General features: G+C 40.5%; 1 protein-coding gene across 3 annotated transcripts in view; it reads right to left on the bottom strand.

Annotated features, from left to right (window-relative positions):
- Positions 1-773: 773 nt before the first annotated feature.
- LOC121868428 (PP2C-like domain-containing protein CG9801) overlaps positions 774-21,360 on the bottom strand; it is a 72,011-nt gene continuing 51,424 nt past the window's right edge. The window contains exons 2-8 of one of the 3 annotated variants that reach the window (XM_042369066.1): positions 11,100-12,175; positions 8,137-8,271; positions 7,423-7,607; positions 6,302-6,506; positions 5,166-5,665; positions 4,037-4,345; positions 774-3,853 (exon numbers count right to left, since the gene is read on the bottom strand). In XM_042369066.1, the coding sequence (XP_042225000.1) occupies positions 3,431-3,853; positions 4,037-4,345; positions 5,166-5,665; positions 6,302-6,506; positions 7,423-7,607; positions 8,137-8,271; positions 11,100-12,175 (2,833 nt within the window). In that variant the 3' untranslated portion in view covers positions 774-3,430. The remainder of the gene's footprint in view (positions 3,854-4,036; positions 4,346-5,165; positions 5,666-6,301; positions 6,507-7,422; positions 7,608-8,136; positions 8,272-11,099; positions 12,176-21,360) is intronic. The other 2 variants (XM_042369067.1, XM_042369068.1) reach the window with 2 other exon arrangements.

The raw sequence follows: 21,360 nt of genomic DNA, 5'->3' as shown, positions 1-21,360 counted from the left end.
AATAACCGAGTTATTTATATTTTATCTCAATATACTGTATCAAAATTTGGAGGGTGAAAATGTTTTTGTATTCATGGGAACTGCTGTAGGGCAGGTACCCCTACCAATGAATTGTTCCAATGATCCAGATTAGAAACTTGATCCACCGGGACTGCCTTCGGGTCTGTAGGCATAAACAGAAACTGCCCCAACACTTAGCAGTGACTGAAACAACTGTAAGACATTTTTATGTTCATGATCTTATAAGCAGGTACAGTACAGTGTTATTATATATGCTACTTTGTGTGGATGCTCACTGTGCACAGCTACAGTTTTGAAGGTCGAGAACTGAAATATTTCATGGATATGCATCCCATTATTGTTAAGGTGTAATATAAAGCTGAAATCTGGTATACAGTACAGTACTTATATAATTCAAGGAGCCAAAAACAAAGCTAGGTAATGCTGGGTATCTCAGCTAATATATATAGAACAGTACAGTACTGTATATATTCTGAACACTGTACTGTACAGTATATCAATACAGGTGCTCCTCTACTTAAGAACGTTCAACTTACAAACTTTCAGAGATACAAACATCATCACTGAGGGGGGGTTACCTGCCAGAACAGGTGTTTAATGTGGATGAGACTGGATTATTTTGAAGAAAATTCCAGATAGAACAAACATTAAAGAGCAGAAGAGTAACTCGTTCGTAAGTAGAGGAGCACCTGTATATCATATCCCCATATTGATAAATTACTGGTACAGTATTTGGAAAATAAAACAGATTATTTATTTTCACATATTTATCATACATTTGCATGGTACTAAAATGTGTGAAGGTGGCACTGGTGAAAGTAAACTTTTTATATTCTTACTAAGTAATGTAACACCGTCATAGGTGTTTGAGTCCAACTTGGCACTCCAGAAAGACAAGTGCTCTTACAGCAACATTTCCTTTTCTGACACCCACCCAATATAAATGACCTAAAAATTCTAATACACCAGTATAGTACAGTATAGTACTGAGAAACTCTGACCTAACAACCTTATAAACAAGAAGAACATTTCCAAGAACCATCATCATATTTGTGGGTGGGTGGGAGGAGAGGAAGTGTCAGCCAGTACTACCCACTTTATCCCTGTGACATAAACTGCTGTTCATGATGCATATAACAAATATTTCACCCCTTAAAGTTTCACTGATTGTCACTAAATTGATACTAGTCTTATAATTCTAGACAGGTCATGCAGTTTGATCACACCAGGGCAATAAACCTCAGGTCACAGAAATACACTATATATGACTGAATCAATAAACCCAGAGTGGCCTTGGAAATTTGGTCCTTGAAAAAAATAAAACTGTACTGCTGTACTGTATTACAGGTTAATCAAAAAAAAATTTGCCACCTGTGATATACAACAGCATCTAGAGAATTATTTAATTTTATAATCCCAGACCAATTCACAGAATATTTGGGAATTGCACACCATCACCAAGTCCACGACCTGTAACTCTTGAAGGGGTTTACAAATTCTTTGAAACTTAGCAGGAGTATTGTTCCTCTTAACCCCTTCACTACAGGGAGGAAACTTTTAATATTTTATTTTGGTAACACCAGATGATTTTATTCAGCTCAGAGGGGGAGCCCATACACATGGACCACTGATCAGTTTCATGGTAGACAAGAACCAATTAATATTTGCTGTTTGACAAGGAATTTTTTTTTAAATTTCCCTAAATAGTGGCAGTACTGTACTACTTGAAGTTCGGACCTGCACATATAATAAAATGCCTCTTGGACTTATGTCAGTGGATTGCGGACATTTGTGGATATATCACATGTTTGGTTCTAGTTATTCTTACCGGTAATTCCTTTTCCTAAAGTGAAATGAAATGCCTGTTAATGTCACATTGTTGACAATGACTTTGGAGATCTGAATTTTGATTGTTAAATAAAAACAGCATGATCATTATGACTGAATATAATTACTGTAATGAGTATCAATGAAATACCTTCAGACAGACAAATCCATTGGTAGAAAATATGTGCCATTAGAATTTTATAATAGTGACCATAAACTTAAAGAAAAAGTACTGTATGTATTAAGCTTCTACAATAGATCATTAACAAGATTAAGGAAAGTTTGTTGATACTCATTATTATAACCAAATTACTGCAGAGTTGTATGAAGTGAAAAAGTACATCTGTTATGACATTTGATTAAATGAACAACATATGGGGAGTCTGTGTTTCTCTTAATTATGACCACTGTGTGCTGAAGCAGGAAAAGGTTTGTAAAAAGGAAAAACTATAAAACTGAATGACTATAATATTTAATAGAAAATGCTGTTTCTATCAAGTCACAATGCACAACAATATTCTTCAGATCTCTCTTGCCATGCACATGGATGTGAAAGCAATTAAAATTGAAAGTGTATTCCTAGAAGGATTATGGCATTGCAAGTGTCATGAAATGTGCTAATTGGACTAGACTAACATTTCATGTGTTGGAATGACTTGTGGAAATGCAAAATGGTGTATGAATGTGATACCTCGTGAAAGGCATCTAATATTTTTTTTTAACAATGCATCTTGACCTTGGAAATACTGTACATACAGTGTATTGTATTTCGACAGCATCATGGGAGACCAAGAACGATGACCAACAACCTCGTAAAACAGAACAGAATATCAACCACATATTCACTCATGAATCATTGTTGACACGGTATAATCTCTTTAATTGTACAGGTATTATAACTCATTAATGACAATGATACAATAGTTTTTTATATACTTATGATCTTTGTTGCTAACATCACAGATAGTTTCTTAACGTATACCTACACACCTTCTAGACCACAACTTATTATAACAATGCCTTTTGTGATCCCCTAAGGAGCACCATAGGGCAATTTCCTTTTCTGTACTTTGCTTTTATTAATTATCTTGATATTATCTCTTTGAATACAATATACAATACTGTATAACAAACAGGATTACAATACTACCACTGATGTTAACTACAGGTATTTTCACAATCATTCTGGTAGCAAATAGTTAAGTTCTGAAATATGATGATTATCAGAGCTATTTGTGCTAATATCATATTTTGTTACAGCAGAAGACGACTCTGCATAAAATGAAGGAATAAAAAAGTATTCCTGAGTTGTGGAACTTGAGCTGTTAAACAATGTCAATATAGTACTTCATAACTTTAGCTACTTAAATATTCACTAGTCACTCAAATTTCTAAATAACTTTCTCTAAATCAGAGAAAGCAGCAGGGAGAGAGGCAGGAAGGTCTCACATGGGGAATGTTGCAGGATATAATATTATGTATTTTACTAATCAAGTAATATATAAATGTTAAGGTCTCTCTTTTTTTTTTATAGAAAAGTGCCTAAAAATACCAGAAGATACAGTTCACAGATATGTGGAGCTCAGACAATAGTTTCAATAAGGGTTGACCTACAAGGTACCTGACCTGTGTTTGGGCTCAGGTTTTCTTTATTTTGTGAGTAGGTGTTTTGTGAGTTGCGAGGCGTCTGTGCCCCCTTCTCCCCCCATTTTCCCTCAGTTGATCCTTGATTTGTCTTTTTCAAAGGATCTGAATCATTGTTATGGGAATGCACCATGGCAGTGCTTGTACTAGCTGCTGGGAGGTCTGGAGGTCGGACCTCATCCAACTGAGATATTAAGCTGCGAGTAGAGTCGGGAGATGCCAGGGGAGCTGCTCTAAATATCGGTTTCCTAATTGGCTCTTCTGGTTCAACAGAATCATCTTCTCGATAGGCACCAACTGTGTATGCCACCACTGTTGCATGGTCTAACTTGCCTGGTACTAGAGCCAGCTTCTCACAAACCTGCAGTACAAGAGTTACAAATGATTAATATTCATTAGTAATACATGTTTTGCAATATTTTTGTCAATCAACAGAATTCAATCTACATCTATAAGTTTGCAAATGAAAGAGATACTGTACATCATCATTATGTCAAGTGTGAAGATATGAAAGTCCGAACATAAAACTTTAGTTAATACAAACCTTTCTACGTCTGTTGCGTTGGTCTGACCGGGAGAGTTCCTTCGAAGCTGAAGGGTATAAGTCTGGATCTTCGAGAATTCGACGTTTAGCTACTGTCAATTTAGTGGCAAAGTGAACCATCTCTAAGCAGAGACCTTGGGCAGTGGTGACAGGGCCCATGCTGGTTAAGCCACAACGTAGAAGGTCTTCCATTCGTAATAAAGTCAGTTCATGTCTCTGGTGAGCCTCAACCAATGGCAGAAATGGGTCTGTACTGACATCTTCATCCTCAGGAAGACCAGCGCCCACTGATTTGACATTGCTTACAGGCTGTCAGATGAAAAGAAGAAAGTACAGTATTATAAAGAAAGATAACACTATTAATTGATAAAAACATGATTCTCTCCTGTAATGACTGAACTCCAACATAAGCAAAATCCATTAAATCAAAGTTCTCTGCTAGAAGACATAATTTGGAAAACTTATGATCACCAAATTCAACCAAGATCTTGTTAGGTTACATCCACTTATCAAGTTTGGTTAAAATCTGTTGCATTTTGACAGTGTTATTGTGTTCACCAAAAAAAAGGGCCATAACTCCCCAATATAAAATTGATCATCAAACTCATCCAAAAGGCCCACATTAGGCAGCATTATACCAAATATTAAAAGTTAATTTGTTCTTGAAATATTTGACTCACAACTCAGATAAAATGAATGCATAGTTATAGAGACACTTAACATCTCCAAGTCCCCTCCTGCCATATGATAAAGGAAAATAAAATATATATGTACAGTACTGCTAAACAACAGAACAGTCAATGGAGATGACAGAGTCCATTTATATCCATGATGATGAAATCTGTACTCACTGAATAAGTCATTGAAACTAACTACAGTATTGCGGTCATCATCTTCTGTGCCCTATTTTTGTACAACAAGCTCACACAATAATAATGTCCTGTGTATTTTCTCAATGGGCCAAAATATTCATCTTTACACAATTTCAACCTCATATAATCTAGTGTAAGATGGACAAAAAGATGGACAACAGTGAGGATAGAAAGGAAGGACACCATGACAACTAGTGTGTTTCCTCAAGCAAAAGTTGTCACTGAGATGAAGTCAGTCAGATCTACAAAACTCTAACCTGTTTTACTCCTCGTCCTGGTCCAGCAGGCTGTTCTTTAGCTCCCTGCTGGGGTCTTCTTGCTCTGCCTCTCTGCTGTTGCTGAGAATGTTGTCGGGTAGGCTGTTGTCTCTCACCGTTCCGTCTCCCTTGTCCGCTGCCTCGAGGTTCTCTTGCCGAATTTTGTGTCTTATTTCCTTCTGACTTATGTCCTTCCCCGTGTGGTTCCTGGCCTCCATTCTGCTGCTCCCTGGGTCCCTTTCCTGAATTTGGTCTTTCAGTGCTCTGTGATTCTCTAGAGGAACTTTTGGTTTCTTTTTCTTTCCTAGGAATGGCAAACTTCCCAACTACAGGGTCAAAGTTATCTGAGATGCCATCACTGGTGAGAAAGACAATGTCTCCAGGATCACAATAGGTTAAAGAACAAGTCAAATTGTTCAGCTCAGGATTCTGACCATCCACAGGGCCCAAGGCCCCTAAGGCATCTCTCATATCACGCATACTATAAATATCATGTGAACCTGAAATGTAAAAAGAACATATGTTAACTAACAAACACACACACCCTGTAATATACTACATGCACAAATACATAACTAAAATTTGACTCAATGGTACAGTACTTCATGTGTTTTTAAGTGTGAGCATGAAACAGACAAGGTATTGTACAACCAACTCATTTGCAATACATACTACTCCATAGATAATTTCTGCCTCATTTTGGACATGGACATGCAGTACAGTACAGTAATACACCTAAAAATATTAATTAAGTACTGTAACAGCTTTCGATTTACTAAAACCAATCAACATTACTGATGAACATGAAGATCAATTCACTTTTCTCATTTATTGGTTGAAAAGGAATCTTAAAATGATAAGTACTGTATCATGAAATTTTGGGCCAAAGTTTAGAAAAATCAGTAACTGCTTAAGATCAGTTGAAACAAAGGAATTTATGAGGAGATGGTTAGGTTAGATTAGGTTACCTTAACTTAGCCTCATTTAGATTGGGTTAAGCCAGGTTAGGTTAGTAGAGATTAGGTTTGACTAAGTATGTTTAGGTTAGGAAGGTTTGGTTTGGTTAGCATTAGGGTGGTTAGCAATCAGGCGAAATAAGCTGGGGGCCTAATCTTCATATGATCTGAGTATCCTACCTTGTGTGATCTCTCGAACGCCATACTTCTGAGAGTAGACATAAGCCAGCGAATCTCCCACATTACACACACACACCACAAACTGTTCCTTGTTCGACAGAGGAGCCACTACAGCGGCAGTTAAGGTGGTCAGCATGCCATCTTCTTGGAGGATGAGGCTGTGTGCTGCGTGAAATGATCGTAAGAGAGCCACGAAGATGTCCTGCTGGAAAAATATAGAAACATTTTATATGTATATAATTTATTTATCTAAAATTTTTCTTCGATGTTGCTAACCTGTTCTAATTATAATACATAGTGGCTGGAATTATGATATTGTGGCCAGAATTATGATACACTGGTCAGAATTATGATACATTGACCAGAATTATGATACATTGACCAGAATCATGATACAGGGGCAAAGAATTATGATACATCGGTCAGAATTATAATACAAGGGCAAAGAATTATGATGCACTGGCCAAAATTATGATATACTGGCCAGAATTTTGATACAGGAGTGAAGAATTATGATACACTGGCCAGAATTATGAGGCACTGGCCAGAATTATCTATCTTTCCATCTTTATAAATACGAATCCATCTATCTATCCCATATACCCCAAACATTTTCTAAACTTTTCACATCACTATTTTATCTGCAATGTTATTATACTTCTTCTAAATTCATAAATACCAGCAACAAATGCTTCCCTTCTGTGGAATCTTTCCCTTGTACGAGAATTCCTTAGCGCAAAAGTAGTGTGGTATACAGGTATCCCCCAATTTACAATCAACATATTTATGCTATTTTACTAGAAAAATTAAAAGGTAAATATAGGAAATTCAAATAAAAACTCAGATTCTGTCGATATATTAGTGAGCATCTTAAGAGCTCTGGATATTTCCCTATAGCTTCTGAAAATATTATGTGAAAATTTGTATGAAGTGAATTGCTCTCACTCCAGTTTTGGAACTGTTTGTAATTTTATAAGATATATGTAGTAGTGTAAGCTATGGTTAAATTAAGTGAGGTTAGGGTAGTTTAGGATAAGTTTGGTTAGGTTAAGCTAGATTAAGATAGGTTAGGTTAGGATGGATGCAGAAAAAACCTATCAAGCAGACTTAATTTAACTGACTGTTGTTGTCTCAGGGGGTGAAGCAGCAGGGGAGTAGAGCGCAGTGTTGAGGTGATGCAGACACCCGTGGATGGCACACCTAGCGGCTATACTGGCCTTCTCCCCCCAGTTGACCCCATCAGCCAGGGCGAGGATGGCACTGTCTTCGCGCGCTACAACTCCAAATGCGTCGGCTATTGGGTTACCTGCGAAGAAACCAAGTCGGTGTCATTTTTGGCTGTGAAACATACAAGATGAAGACAAACCAAGATAAGTTTATGGAGATTCCTCAAGACAATCTTATGGAGAGATTTTCTTTTTCTCTGAGCCATCCAAAAACAGCGTGGTAATTTATGAAAAAATTTGTGATGTTAAACATAGTATCGACGTACAGATCACAGTAGCAGTACAGATAAGAATTTTTAACACTTTGAGGACTGTTAGATCAGGTCTCTTTTGGAGGGAGTGTAATGTTTTAGAATATCCGAGACATTCTGGAAGACTGTTAAAAAGGAAGCATTGGCAAGATATCTGATAGTGACTAGATATATCAACATAGGAATTAAAACTAAACACACATCAGTCTACAGAGATAAAGGCAAGACTCATTCCAACAGAAGCTGAATCTTACAATGTTCACAAAATGGTAATGTGAAATATCTAGAATTTTAAAGTACAATGATCTGGAATTGAATAAATGTAGAAGTTTTCATTACACGTCGACAGACTCCTTACCAGCTCGCTCGCTCGTAACAGGATGCCGTTCATAGAGAGTCGTCGACAGACCGTATGCTCGTTTGTGAGGTCGATTCCAGTTAAGGAGGCCAGCGATCTCCTCCTTCTCACTCCTCTTTAAATCTGGGTCGGGGACTAATTGAGAGAATAATAAATATCAAAGTTGAATTAGAAAAAAGTTAGTAAAGTTTTTGGTTGTGATTCATACAATGATTAATAGATTCATTAAACTATCATTAGAGTTCACTTAAGACCTATTCGTTTCAAGTTACCGTACTGTACTTATAAAAACAGTGACAGTACTGTACTATGAATTTTTGTAACATGAGTGGATGACTGAGAAAAGACGGCAGCTATAGAGAACCTTTATGACTGCATCCTTAACTTGAGATACCTGGACTATGCTGCTGTTTAACACATTATAACTAGACTTAACACACACACACACACACATATACACTCATCCAAGCCATCCAGGCAATCATCCAAACACCTATACAGTACACTCACTCAAGACACCTATCCACACAAACATCCATAAAGTACACCATTCTATACACCCACCCATAAATTCATCCACAATCAATCAAATATCCATCTAAACACTCACTAACACTTTCACTCATACATCCGCCAATAATCAACACACACACACACCCACAACATGATTCATACACTAAACAATGATCAGGTTCAACACAAAACCGAAATCGTAAACTGTATAATGCACGACTCAAGCCAGCTTAAACCACCGAGCCCCTGACAACCCGACAATAGGTACTGTGTCGTCTAAAGACATGGGGGTCATACAATCGTGGTTTTGGCCAAGAGGGAATTTCTGTTGCACATTCACGCAAGTCAATTGGGAGTAAAGTTCCTCCACAGGCCAGGGTATGGAATGGTTTTCTACAGATTGGAATGCAGTCTTTATGTAGGATTACTTATTTTAAGGTGCATTTTGTATATTTAAAGGAAATTTCAAATAAGCAAGTGTCTAGCTGTCTAATATATATTACTACTACTGTACTACATCAAGACTAATTGCTATCTAGAGTTCTATCATATCATGTCATGTTGGATACTTGGAAGGCACACATAAATATAATGATGATAATAATAATAATAATAATAATAATAATAAAAGCATTTTCTGATCTAGAAACTAACTTATGATAGTAATCAATCATTTATTTTATTTATGATCCACTAAATAACTTGTTTTCACATACATAATTAACTACAGGTGCACAGGTGAGTCACTCCCATATATACATCACAAGGGAAGTGAAATACTATACTGTATAGTACTGTACAGAAAGTCAGCATGCATACTTTTACAAACCTTTATACTATACTGTACATACACAGAAAAATTTAGACATGATTTCAGACAAGTGCCTCAGTGTTTTCATACCAAGTGCTGACCAATGGAGAGACATAACACAGTGGGTTCGTGTGCAGTCGATGCTAAGCACGTTTTGGCAGGCATTCTTAAGTGGGTACGAACAATGCGTGAGGAGTAAACATAACTATAGATAATGTCATGAAAGGAAATGCTGTGCTAAGTAAGGTGAGCTAACTTGAAAAAAATCAGTAAATAAATACTACAGATACTACTACAGTACTAATAATAATGTGACGGTGGGGAGAAGGCCAAACTGAAAACAAAAAAATACCTCATGAGAGCAAATTAATAAAACAGCATTGTGAGCAAAGGGAAAAACTAAAATGCTATGAAATTAAAATAATGATATGAAATTGTTGGTGTACTGTAAAACAAATAAATGCTTTGGAGATAAAATACTGGGATAAAGAAGATAGAGTTAGGCCAAACACCATTTTACAGAAGTGGATGAGGTCTCCTACACTGCATCGGGTATTCTTGCACCTGAACATCCTGGGCCATGATTCTGAGAGTTCTGTGCTATACCACATGTCATTTTTTCACCCCAATTTGGAACGAGAAAATGCATCTCAGTGGAATTTTTGTTATCTATGACTCGGGTCAATCAATTAAGTGCTGTACATTGATTCTCACTGTTCCAGTTAGGAGTTGAAATATTATACTATACAGTACTGTACAAGAAAACCTTTGAGAATAATGACTCAGGGCCATATACTGTATCCTGAACATACACAAATATGATTAATCAATACAAAATGTTGATCAATTGATGAAAGATGATCATCAGGGGTGATGGATATACAGCGTAAAGAATGTAAGACAAGAGTTTATAAGAATCCTTGGAAGACTGACATCACAAGTGAATGTTAGTGGAAAACTTTTAGCTGAAAAATACACTAAAAATCTTCCAGGTTTGATACAAGAAATGAGAAAGATGTCAGAGCAGTTAGTGTATTAAAAGCACTTTGTGTTTATTCTGACATGCTTTAATAACATAACTGACTTGGGACTTCAGACATTATTTTTTATCTTAAATTAAATCAGTTGAGAAAATTTAATATTGTTTAAAATTAATTGGATTAATTTATAAGTACGAACTCTTATTACTAGTGAGATCTATACTATATACCTATATTTACACCTAATCCTAACATACAATGGTACTCAGAGCACCTGGAAGGATTCACAGTACTGTAGTGTGAATATCATGTCTGTAAATCAAATGCCAACTTAAAGATGGACTTATATTTCAACAATATACTTTCGATCTTCTTTAACTATAAGTACAAGATTGAAATATAAACTTCTACCTTTTAATGTGGGTCTGACTTACAAAAGTACGCAAGGTATGACATGCTGGGTTAATGAGGGCACCGTCTGCAGGTGGCTTCGACACATGGTAAAGTCATGCTCTCGTGTTCAAGTGGCTAACTCTAATTCTCAGTATGATGACAGGTTGTCTGAACAACAACATCAGTGCTTTACAGGCATGCGTCCAAGACACGAAAGTGCAGATTAAGGTAAATGTCAGTTGACAGGTGGAGCCAGGCAGACTGACCTGCCATTGCCCCAGCTTCCACCAAATCCAGAGTGAGGAACTTGGCCCGTTGGTTGGCCAGACCACCCTCGTTGACTTCTAAGGGGATGCTGTCGTCAGGAGGGTTGACGTTGGGATTGTTGTTTCCGTTCTCACATGCTCTGTCTGCATTGTCTGTCTGGGTGGGGGTGCTCTGGGTGTCAGATTCATATGTCTGGTTATCTAAAATAACATTGGTAACCTGCGCAGGAGGAGTTTCCACCATGATGAGAGGATTAAGGTTATCATCCAGTGTCGGGCACATGGTGGGCTGCATCATGAGTTTGTTGACTGTTCCTCCACCTTCATCCCTGCAGCTAACTAGTACGGCTTCTACCATGCCCATATTGTCCGTGTTTATACTCCTGCCTGCGCTGCCACTACTAGACCAGCCACCTGCATCGTAACTACTGTCCTGCATTACATCTCCATTACTTTCAACATTATTAACAACAACATCGCTATCATTTCTCTCATAACCACTACTACAACTATTTCTACTAGCACCAACACCACCACTATTATTCCCATTAGCACAACCATTATTTGAACCACCACCATCTGGGGGGAGAGTAAGGCCATAGTTGAGGGGTCCATCACCAAACTGGAGGAAGGCAGCCGGGGGGGCTCGACCAGGGTTTGGGGAGAGTGGGGACGGCGCTTCCCCTCTCCACGAAGGAGCCTCACAGTCTAGCGAGTCCATACTGCGTCCCTCACTAACACCACCACAGGATTTTTTATGGACAGGCGATTTAGGATCTCGTTTGCGGAAGTATGCGGCTATGTCTGCATAAGGCGTCTTACGTGGGGGAGGTTTCTGAGACGTGACGTAGGCATTAGGTTGAGCGTCAGATGTGGCGTCATCAGCATCTATGTAGTCTAGGTCGGCTTCATCTCGCTGCAGGGGTGGGTGTCCTCCTCGGTTGACAGATGTGAGGCCACCTCCCGGCCCAGTGAACGCCGCCAAGACGTGTGAACGTGGTGAACGCAGGGCACGAGATGGTAGCTCCTCACATGTCCTCCCATACACGATGGCTGGCTGGACCCCTCGCATCTCCCTGCAACACAAACAAACATCAGCATGTGTGGTAAATATTCAAAAGAGGGGTTGGTATACTGGGATCTTGGGCAGTAAGGGGAGCTCTTACCCTTACATAAACTGCAATACTGTATCAGGAGGAATTGAATATTTTAAATTCCCTAAAATTGTGACCCCTTAGTAAGTGTTATTTTATTCAGTGAGATCATAGGGTAGATGTAAATTCTAACCACAAGTTAAAGAACTATTGTGTATCAGTTACCCTCCCAGTTCTGCCCCTCAAAATGCCACGGTGGAGGCAGCCATGAAGAAACTTTATATTTTTTCTGCTTCTTGGGTCTCCATAAGTCTCATTTTTGTGGTCACCCCAAAATTCTCATACAAGGGCAGTGACCAAACAAAAGAAATTTCAGTCAAAATCTTACCAAGAACAAATCTCTGACCAAGTACAGTACCTGTATATCCAAAACTGAATCTAAAACACACACACACACACACACGTGTACACACCCACCCACACACATGCACACGTACACACACACAGTCATCATTTCCTGCCGTGAAGAAAAATTTAATTGAATAATTTTCTTTATAAAAAAGATTCACCCAGCCAATATCTCCCGTGGTAAAAATGCTCACCATAACTGCAGAGAAACTGAAGTAAAGTGAAATACAATATCTCATACTGTACAACTAAACAAATAACTTCCCTGACACAAATACAAGCTCTCACTGTATTCATATTGACCTCAGAATGGGTACAGCACTGTACAAAACTGACTTAAACCTGCGACTTAAAAACAGCAGCTTTAGGTGGGGTCATGCACACACTATTTACTCAGTCACCATCCACACAAACACTATCCAGTTCATACTGTCACCATCCACAATATCCATTAAGTTACCACCCATAATAAATACCCGGTACACTATCCACCTACACTGCCACATCAACATATAACATTCACATTAATGCCGACACATATAAGCTAATACCATAGACAATACACATTTACATAATCTATTAAGGTGTGGATTGCCCAGCGTTAAGTAGATCCATCGAGACAAAATCTGACATTTGGCTTTAACGAAAAAATAATGATTAAAAGTTTCGTATCAATGACTATAAACGATAATCACAACACTAGACATACGTAAGAAATGAACAATTACTTAGAGTCATTGTTGATATATCAAATTAGTAAAGAGATAAGGAACGTAAATTTAATGTGTAGTGAAATGTGTAAAATTTGTCTAATGCTTAAGGCCATAACGGTTTATAGAGTAGGGCATTTGAAAAACTTTATATACAGGGTATATACAGTATGGTAAGTCTTTAGTATTTTCATGTAAATATGATCTATGTAGTGATATGAGTTAACATTTATCACTATTTTTTTAGGGGTCAGGAAAGTCTCGACAAAACCAACAATGTGATGGTATTGTAGGGGTATCGAGATATTAATGTTGTCTAGCACTCAGGATGGAAGGAAACTCTAATGTGGTTTTCTTATATAATATAAGTTATATGATAGACAGTCTGGTGCTGGAGGTGCCGTGTGGTGAGGGGCCAGCGTGGAGCTTGCTGGAGGAGGTGTTGCTTGTTCAGGAAGATGGGCAGAATGAGAGTTGGTTGGTGAGGAAGCTCAGAGAAGGACAGCTGGTGGGTTGCCATGCTCGCTGGCGGGAGCGAGGACCGCCAGGCAGGCGGAGGAGAGGCTAGGGCAGCCAGGCAGCGGCGGAGGAGGTGTTGCTTGTTCAAGAAGAATGGTCAGAATGAATCTCAATGGAGAGACAGAGCTTATATACCCAGCAGCCGCTATGATTCATGTTGGGAAAACCCGAGAAGTCGCTGGTTCCCAGTTTCGTTGCTAGGATACGGCGGCGCATCTGGTGGGTTGCTAGGGAAGGCGGTAACAGGTGGTGGCTGTGGCTACGCAGTTGTAGGCAGTTGTAGGGGAGACGTCCACTACAGTATCTATGGTATAAACTTTCCACATTTCTTTGTTGGAATTAAATTGATGTAATATGAATATTAATGTATTTTCTGGGGTGTTAAGCGCCATAAAATTGATCGTGCATCATATCAGTCTAATATATATTTAACATGAGAGATTTTCAGGGTATGTTTGGCAAATCCTGTTACCGTGTGTCAATAGTCGAGGTAACTTAGCGCCAGTGTTGAAGGTCAAGGTTACATATAGTTACTGTACTCTGATATTCATATTTATTATTCATTTTACGAAATAACTTCACAGGTAAAAGTGACCACCTGCCACCCACCACCACCACGTACGAGGATGTAAATGGGAAGTGAGAATGTGGAACATGACAATGGCTGTGACACTTGAAACAAAACAGTGCTACTCCCTCTCACCCATTGTCTCCCGCCGGCCGCTGCCATTCCACCATCTACACACCTACACCGCCGCCCACACATCTACATTCACTGTGTATACAGCCTTCAAACACACGCAAGCAAAAGTATAACACACACACACACACGTTATGTCGCAAGGTAACACAGTGGGTCATCAGGAAGTGTGAAAGACTGATAATGGTACAATAGTCCTTCTGCCCAATGTGAGAGAGAGAGAGAGGTGGGGGATCCAACAAATGTCATACGTCTATTGTGCTAATCACGTAAGCCTTCACCTTGCTCAAGACTAATGATATCTAAATCAGAATACTTTGAACTGATGAAGCTCATAAAACACCATGAACACCCTATTGTAGAAAGTTAGTTCTAGACTCTAGAAAGTGATAGTTCGAGGAATGAATGAATTCCAGCAGGCGGTGGTTCCTGCATGATGGAATATTGACAGCAAAGGCATGAGTCCTCCCTGATGCCCTCGTAGGTGGTGGTTGTGGCAAACTATTGAGTGTAGCTCGTCACAACACAGCAAGTGGAAGTATCTAGAACAGGAGCAGCGATGGGGTGTCCCAAAGTGTGTGTGAGAGTTTGGGTGAGTGGGCGGAATGGTGGAAGCTTTTCTGATATATATATATATATATATATATATATATATATATATTGACGTTTGTTTAGATTGGCTCCTACACATAGCCAAAAGATGACGCCAGTGTATGTGTAAGTATACCTAACAGACGAGTCAAAAGGACTTCTGAAATACACCAAGATTCCCAAAAACCACACGACAAATTAACGTTATTATTTCGTCATATTCTCCACCTTATAATTGCGTTATTAAATGTCTTTATAAACTCGTTCTCTAGTGTTAAATTCTTGCGTTATTTTCCTGTATTTTTGTCTGAAACAATTACAGTAAATAGAGCAATTGTAGCCTCCTGTGTTGCGTGTATACAGTAAAATTATTATTAATGTAACTTATCATTACTGCCTTTGTTATTATGACTAATTATTAATATCGCCATTATTGTTATTATTATTGTTAATATGATTGTCTAAAGTATTTTTATTTTTATCATTAGAGAGAGTCGCGCGTAGTGTGTGGTTGTAGAACTCTACTGGCCTCCATAGAGGAGGTCCCGGGTTCGAAGCCTAATAGAAAAAATCCCGGGTTCGAATCCTTATAGAAAAGGTCACGGGTTCGACTCACCAAAGAGAAGCAGGTATTCAATATCCTTTACCAGTACTAGTTATACAACCACATTCCCACCAGCTTGTTGTAACCTAACCTACCCTCACCTTTACATAACCTAACCTAGGGTACTTAATCTTCCGGTGATCCTAAAAACGCAATTAGTTCACAAACATCTTGACTACAAGGGAGGCGGAGATATACCTGTCCTACCTGGTGTGTGTGTGTGTGTAAGGCCAGGTAGCGCGCACACACACACACACACACACACACACACACACACACACACACACACACACACACCAATAATCACGTTAGACTTGGTTAACACAACGACTGGCGGGTGGGTGAGGAGGGGGGTGAACACGCACACGACTCCTACACCGTGAATAATATCAATACATCATACACGACATGTACACCTACCTCTCACACACACACACAGGAAATGTACACCTACCTCACACACACAACACACCATAAACACTTTCCTCACACATACACACATGTACACATACCACACACACCATGTACAGATATCACAGCCCGCCCCCACCCACACACACACCTAAATTTAAATAACAATAATCAAAATAATAAATAATAATTCCATCATCACCAGCAAAAACATTAAACAAATAAATAAATACACAAATACATAAATAATAAATTACTCAAAACAAAAGGCAGTTGTTTCTTCCGCCCGACCTCACGAATCAACCTTTTTTGTGTAAATTTTGTAGAAATGACTTTTATATCGAAACAGCTTTTATAAATCGCCTTTTCTAGAGGGGCTGTGTGTGGGGCGGCCGGTGACCGAGGTAAGGCAGGGAGGGGAGGAGGTTCGACCCTGGTGACTCAACACAAGGTCATACCTACGTCACATCCAAACACCAACAGCGTCGCATAAACCCGGGTCCTGCTGTTATTGCCTTTCCTTCCTCCTCCTCCTCATCCTGCTCTTCCTCCTGCTGCTTATTGATCTTTTTCTGCTGCTGCTGCTGCTGCTTCTTCGTCATCTTCTTCTTCCTCTTTATTGATCTCTTCTTGTTTATTGACCTTTTTTCAACTGCCCGTCCTCCTCTTCCTGCTGCTCTTTCTTCGCTCATACTCCCTTTCACTCTTCCTCTTCCCTCATTTACACCGTCCAGTGGCCCTTCCATCTTTTTGCTACCCCAACTTCTACTTCCAAGGTCTCCCTCATTTCCTCCCTCACTCCCCCATTCCTTCTCTTTGAGCAACGACCACCAACACCTATCACCCCCACCATCACCACAACTACCACTATCACCTCTACCACCACCAACTCCCCCCCCTCCCACACACCAATCAAAAAACTTAATTTCTACACTTAATACATCATACAATACCTCACCATGAAATACAACCCAGTATACAGCACAAACCTTCATACACAGTGTTACGGGTGTGAGATACGAGCCTATTAGAATACGAATGAAATAAAGAAATTTAATGCACAGAAAAGGAAAGGAAGGGAGGGAGGGAGGGAGGAGCGATAAAGAAGTACAATACAGTGTCTCGGTGGCAGGGAGGGAGGGAGTGGGGGAGAGAGGGAGGGAGTGAGAGGAGGGACTGAGGGAGGGATGGAGAAGTCTCAGGTCGGTTGGTCGGTTGAAAGCCGTTGGTAGTGCATGACTGACTCTGACGCTCTTCTTCTGATCACACACACCTGCTGCCCCACACACACCTGCCTACCAGACTAGACATATGCCTCCCACTCAAGCCGAACCTTCAAATCCACACCCACTCACAATACCTCTCCACACCCACACAACCTCTCTCTCTCTCTCTCTCCACACGCACCCCTACGCCCAAGCCACACACACACCTGTCTGTTTTTAAACCTGCCCTACGCACTTGTCCAACACGCTGCAGGTGTCTCGCCCACCACCAGCACCAAGTGACACTAAGCTCACACCTACACACAGCTCATGGGACGGAAACAAACCTAATCGGATCACATGAAGAGTAGACACCCCAGTTTATTTCCATGTGATGATTAAAAACCCTAACGCTATCTGAGAGGTTAGGTTAAGTTAAATTTGATATGGTTAAGTTAGTGTTAGTGTGGTTAGTCACCGGGTGAAATGAGCTGGGGTGCCTATTCTTCATGTGATCCATCTACTGCAGTGTTAATTCCATGTATCTGTTCTTACTACAGGCGCTAAGTTTACCTGGGGTGGGTCAGGGGAAACACAAACCACAAGAAAGGAAGGAAATAGTCAGGTTAAGCAATACAAGGGAAGAAAGTAGCAAAAGTGAGCGCTGAAACAAGAAAACAGACACACACACACACATACACACACACTAACCATCACTTAAACCCATCTACAAGAAACTTAATCTGGTGATATCTAATCCAGCTTCATTGTTTCAACGAGAAAAGATGATAACACGTGGCAAGAGTCCATCTGTCTGTCTTCCTGCACACACATAAAGTAAATCAAATCATATTTCTCAATATGAATTTTGATGAACCTTGGCCAGAAATATTCATCTGGGGTAATAATAGACTCACTCTTTACTCACAACACAGACCAGACCTCAGTAACACAACAACGCCAACTGTTCACCTACCACGGACGCTTCACTCAAGATCCTTACCATAATAATGTGAACTAAGCGGCGCCTCCCCCCCCCCCACCACATCGAAGCCAGACCATGTAAATATTGCAGCTTTGCGTTCGTGTGCAGTAGCCAGACCATGTAAATACGACACCGTTGCGTTCGTGAGTGACACATTATAAACATTGGCGTATCTGATATATTCACGGCGTATTTCCTACCATATAAGTTATTGTCGTAAATGATGGAAAAAATAAGCGTATTTACGACACTATGACACATTATTTCCAGCAGCGCAAAAACCCTCGTACAGTATTATTGTATATACTGAATAGAAAAAACATGCACCCGACTGTGATATTTTTTATTGCATGACCAAATACGTAATGTGTACATTAATGTCAACAAACTGTTTATATTAGAGAAATGTAAACATGAGTCCATGTTTTTCCTCTCTCTCTTCCTTCCCTCCCTCCCACTCACTCTCTCTACCCTTCCTTCCTTCCCTCCTGTCCCCTCCCTCTATCTCTCTCCGTCCCTCCCTCTTTCTCTCTATCCTTCCCCCCTTCCTCTCTCGTCACCCAGGCGGAAGTATCTTAATGCAGTACAAGTGGGTGCCAACGAGAGAGGCTGTAGTGATGACCCGCCTTTATGGTTTATTTCACTCAAGAACGACTTAACGGATTCAAGCACGAACGCCTTAACGGATTTTAGGGTGTATTCTTCAGGCATTCGTGTTTATATTGTTTCAAGGATTCACTGTTTCAGGTGATCGTGCAAAAAATGACAGAAAGGGTTCATATACAAGTGGTTCGAAGATTTAAATAGTAATTATCAAAAGGATTCAACCACGAACGCCCAATGGATTTAAGTGTAAAAAATGTTTCCGCTGTTCAATATAAAAGCGCTTCAAGTATACAAGACAAAATGCTTCAAGGATTCGAGTGTAATATGCTTCGAACCCTCAACGGATTCAAGATACGAACGCTCAATGAATCTGTTTACCCAAGATTAGAGTATTCAACTACGACCGGATTGGCTTACCGAGTAAACGGGATTTATCTGAGGTTCTAAGACTTCCTCAAAGGGGTTTCATTTCGAACGCTTGATGGGGGCTTCACTTAGAACGCTTGGTAGGGATTATTTTCGAACGCTTGAGAGAAAAATGACTTATCTAATGCAATGGTAAGTCTCTCTCTCTCTCTCTCTCTCTCTCTGTCTGTCTGTCTCACATGCACTCTTACTTATTCTCCCCCTCTCTCTCTTTCCTTATTGACCCCTCTCCCTCCCTCTCTTTCTCTCTCTCACACACACATTCGGTCTCTCTCTCTCTCTCTCTCTCCCCTCACCGTAAATCAGACGTAATGAGGTGAGCTTAGAGGGTAAAGCACCTTAGGAAACCTGATAAACCCCTGAGTTTTAAGTCACTCCTCGTCACTCACTCCCTCCTCGTCACTCATTCCCTCCTCGGCACTCACTCACTCCTTCCTAGCCACTCGCTCCCGCCACTCACTCCCTCCTCGCCACTCACTCCTTCCTCGCCACTCACTCCCTCCTCGCCACTCACTCCTTCCTCGCCACTCACTCTCTCCTCGCCACTCACTCCCTCCTCGTCACTCACTCCCTCCTCGTCCATAATATAAAAGGTCACTCAGAATGCTGCAGGGAATTTAATCATCTGATGAAATAAGCTAGGGAATGTGGGGGTGGGTGGGGGGGTGGGTGGGGGAGGGGTGATGGGGAGGGGGGAGGCTAATCTTCAGGTGATCCGATAAAAATGTCTTCTTCCTATAACTGGGGGACGTGTAAATACCCTTAACATAATCATTTCAAGTTACGATGCAAAAGATAGATTCTCAAAAGTTGGTTCGTTTCCATCTCTCTCTCTCTCCCTCTCTCTTTCTTTCTTCCTCTCTCTCTCTCTCTCTCTCTCTCTCTTTCTTTCTTCCTCTCTCTCTCTCTCTTTCTCTCTCTCCTTCCTTCTCTCCCTTTCTCTTTCTCCTTCCTTCTCTCTCTCTCTCTCTCTCTTTCTCCTTCCTTCTCTCTCTCTCTTTCTTTCTTCCTCTTTCTCTCTCTCTCTCTCCCTCTCCCATCTACCTAACTAACACTACCATACAAAGACGACAGTCAAGATGGCGTCGATATCACACAGAGACTTTACCTCCAGATACGGCCTCTCGTCCCCACTTACGAGAGACAGAGACCGACCGATTTAAAGAGCCTCTGTGACTACCTGGAGCTGGCTGGCTATGTGGCCTCCTTAAATACTGTATTATGCAGGGGCCCCTCTGAGGCTCCGAGTCAGGTACTATGTCTAACTGAGGCCCCGAGTCAGGTATACTACGTCTAACTGAGGCTCCGAGTCAGGTATACTGTGTCTAACTGAGGCTCCGAATCAGGTATACTATGTCTAACTGAGGCTCCGAGTCAGGTATACTACGTCTAAACTTGTACGCGTATATGTTTACCTGCAGAGTACACATGTGCTGTGACCTGGCCTGTACAAGGGGGGGTGAGGTGTGGAGAGTGGGGAGGGTAAAAGAGAGGAAAGGTGTGTGTGTGTGTGTGTGTGTGTGTGTGTGTGTGTGTGTGAAAGAGTGTTCTAGTAAAAGTGTTATCTCTCTCTCTATGGTGGCCTCATCGCACCCCACAGCATTAACTTGACACCAACACTCGTAAAATGTCCTATTTCTCACACACACACACACACACACACACACACACACACACACACACACACGGCCAAGGGAAAACACCAAGGGAATAAAGGAAGACAGCTCGCGGCAGGGGAAGTATATTCAAGCAGCGGGGGAAGAATATCTAGTGGCAAAGGAAGAATATCAAAGGGAAGGGGGGAAATATCAGATGGCAGGGGAAAAATATCAGATGGCAGGGGAAAAATATCAGATGGCAGGGGAAGGTCAGCACCCTGGCACGTGTGTGTATAAACCTGGTGAGGGTGAAAGTTGTGACAGCGTTAGGGGGAAAATAAAAGCATTCTTAACACGTGAGAGGATGTGTGGTGACGGTGCTCATGAATATATTGGAGGGGGGG

This window comes from Homarus americanus, unplaced genomic scaffold, assembly GCF_018991925.1.
Source record: "Homarus americanus isolate GMGI-L3 unplaced genomic scaffold, GMGI_Hamer_2.0 scaffold19318, whole genome shotgun sequence".
Classification (NCBI taxonomy): Eukaryota; Metazoa; Arthropoda; class Malacostraca; order Decapoda; family Nephropidae; genus Homarus; species Homarus americanus.
Note: the sequence above shows the minus strand (reverse complement) of the source record. Positions and strands in the feature narration are given on the sequence as shown.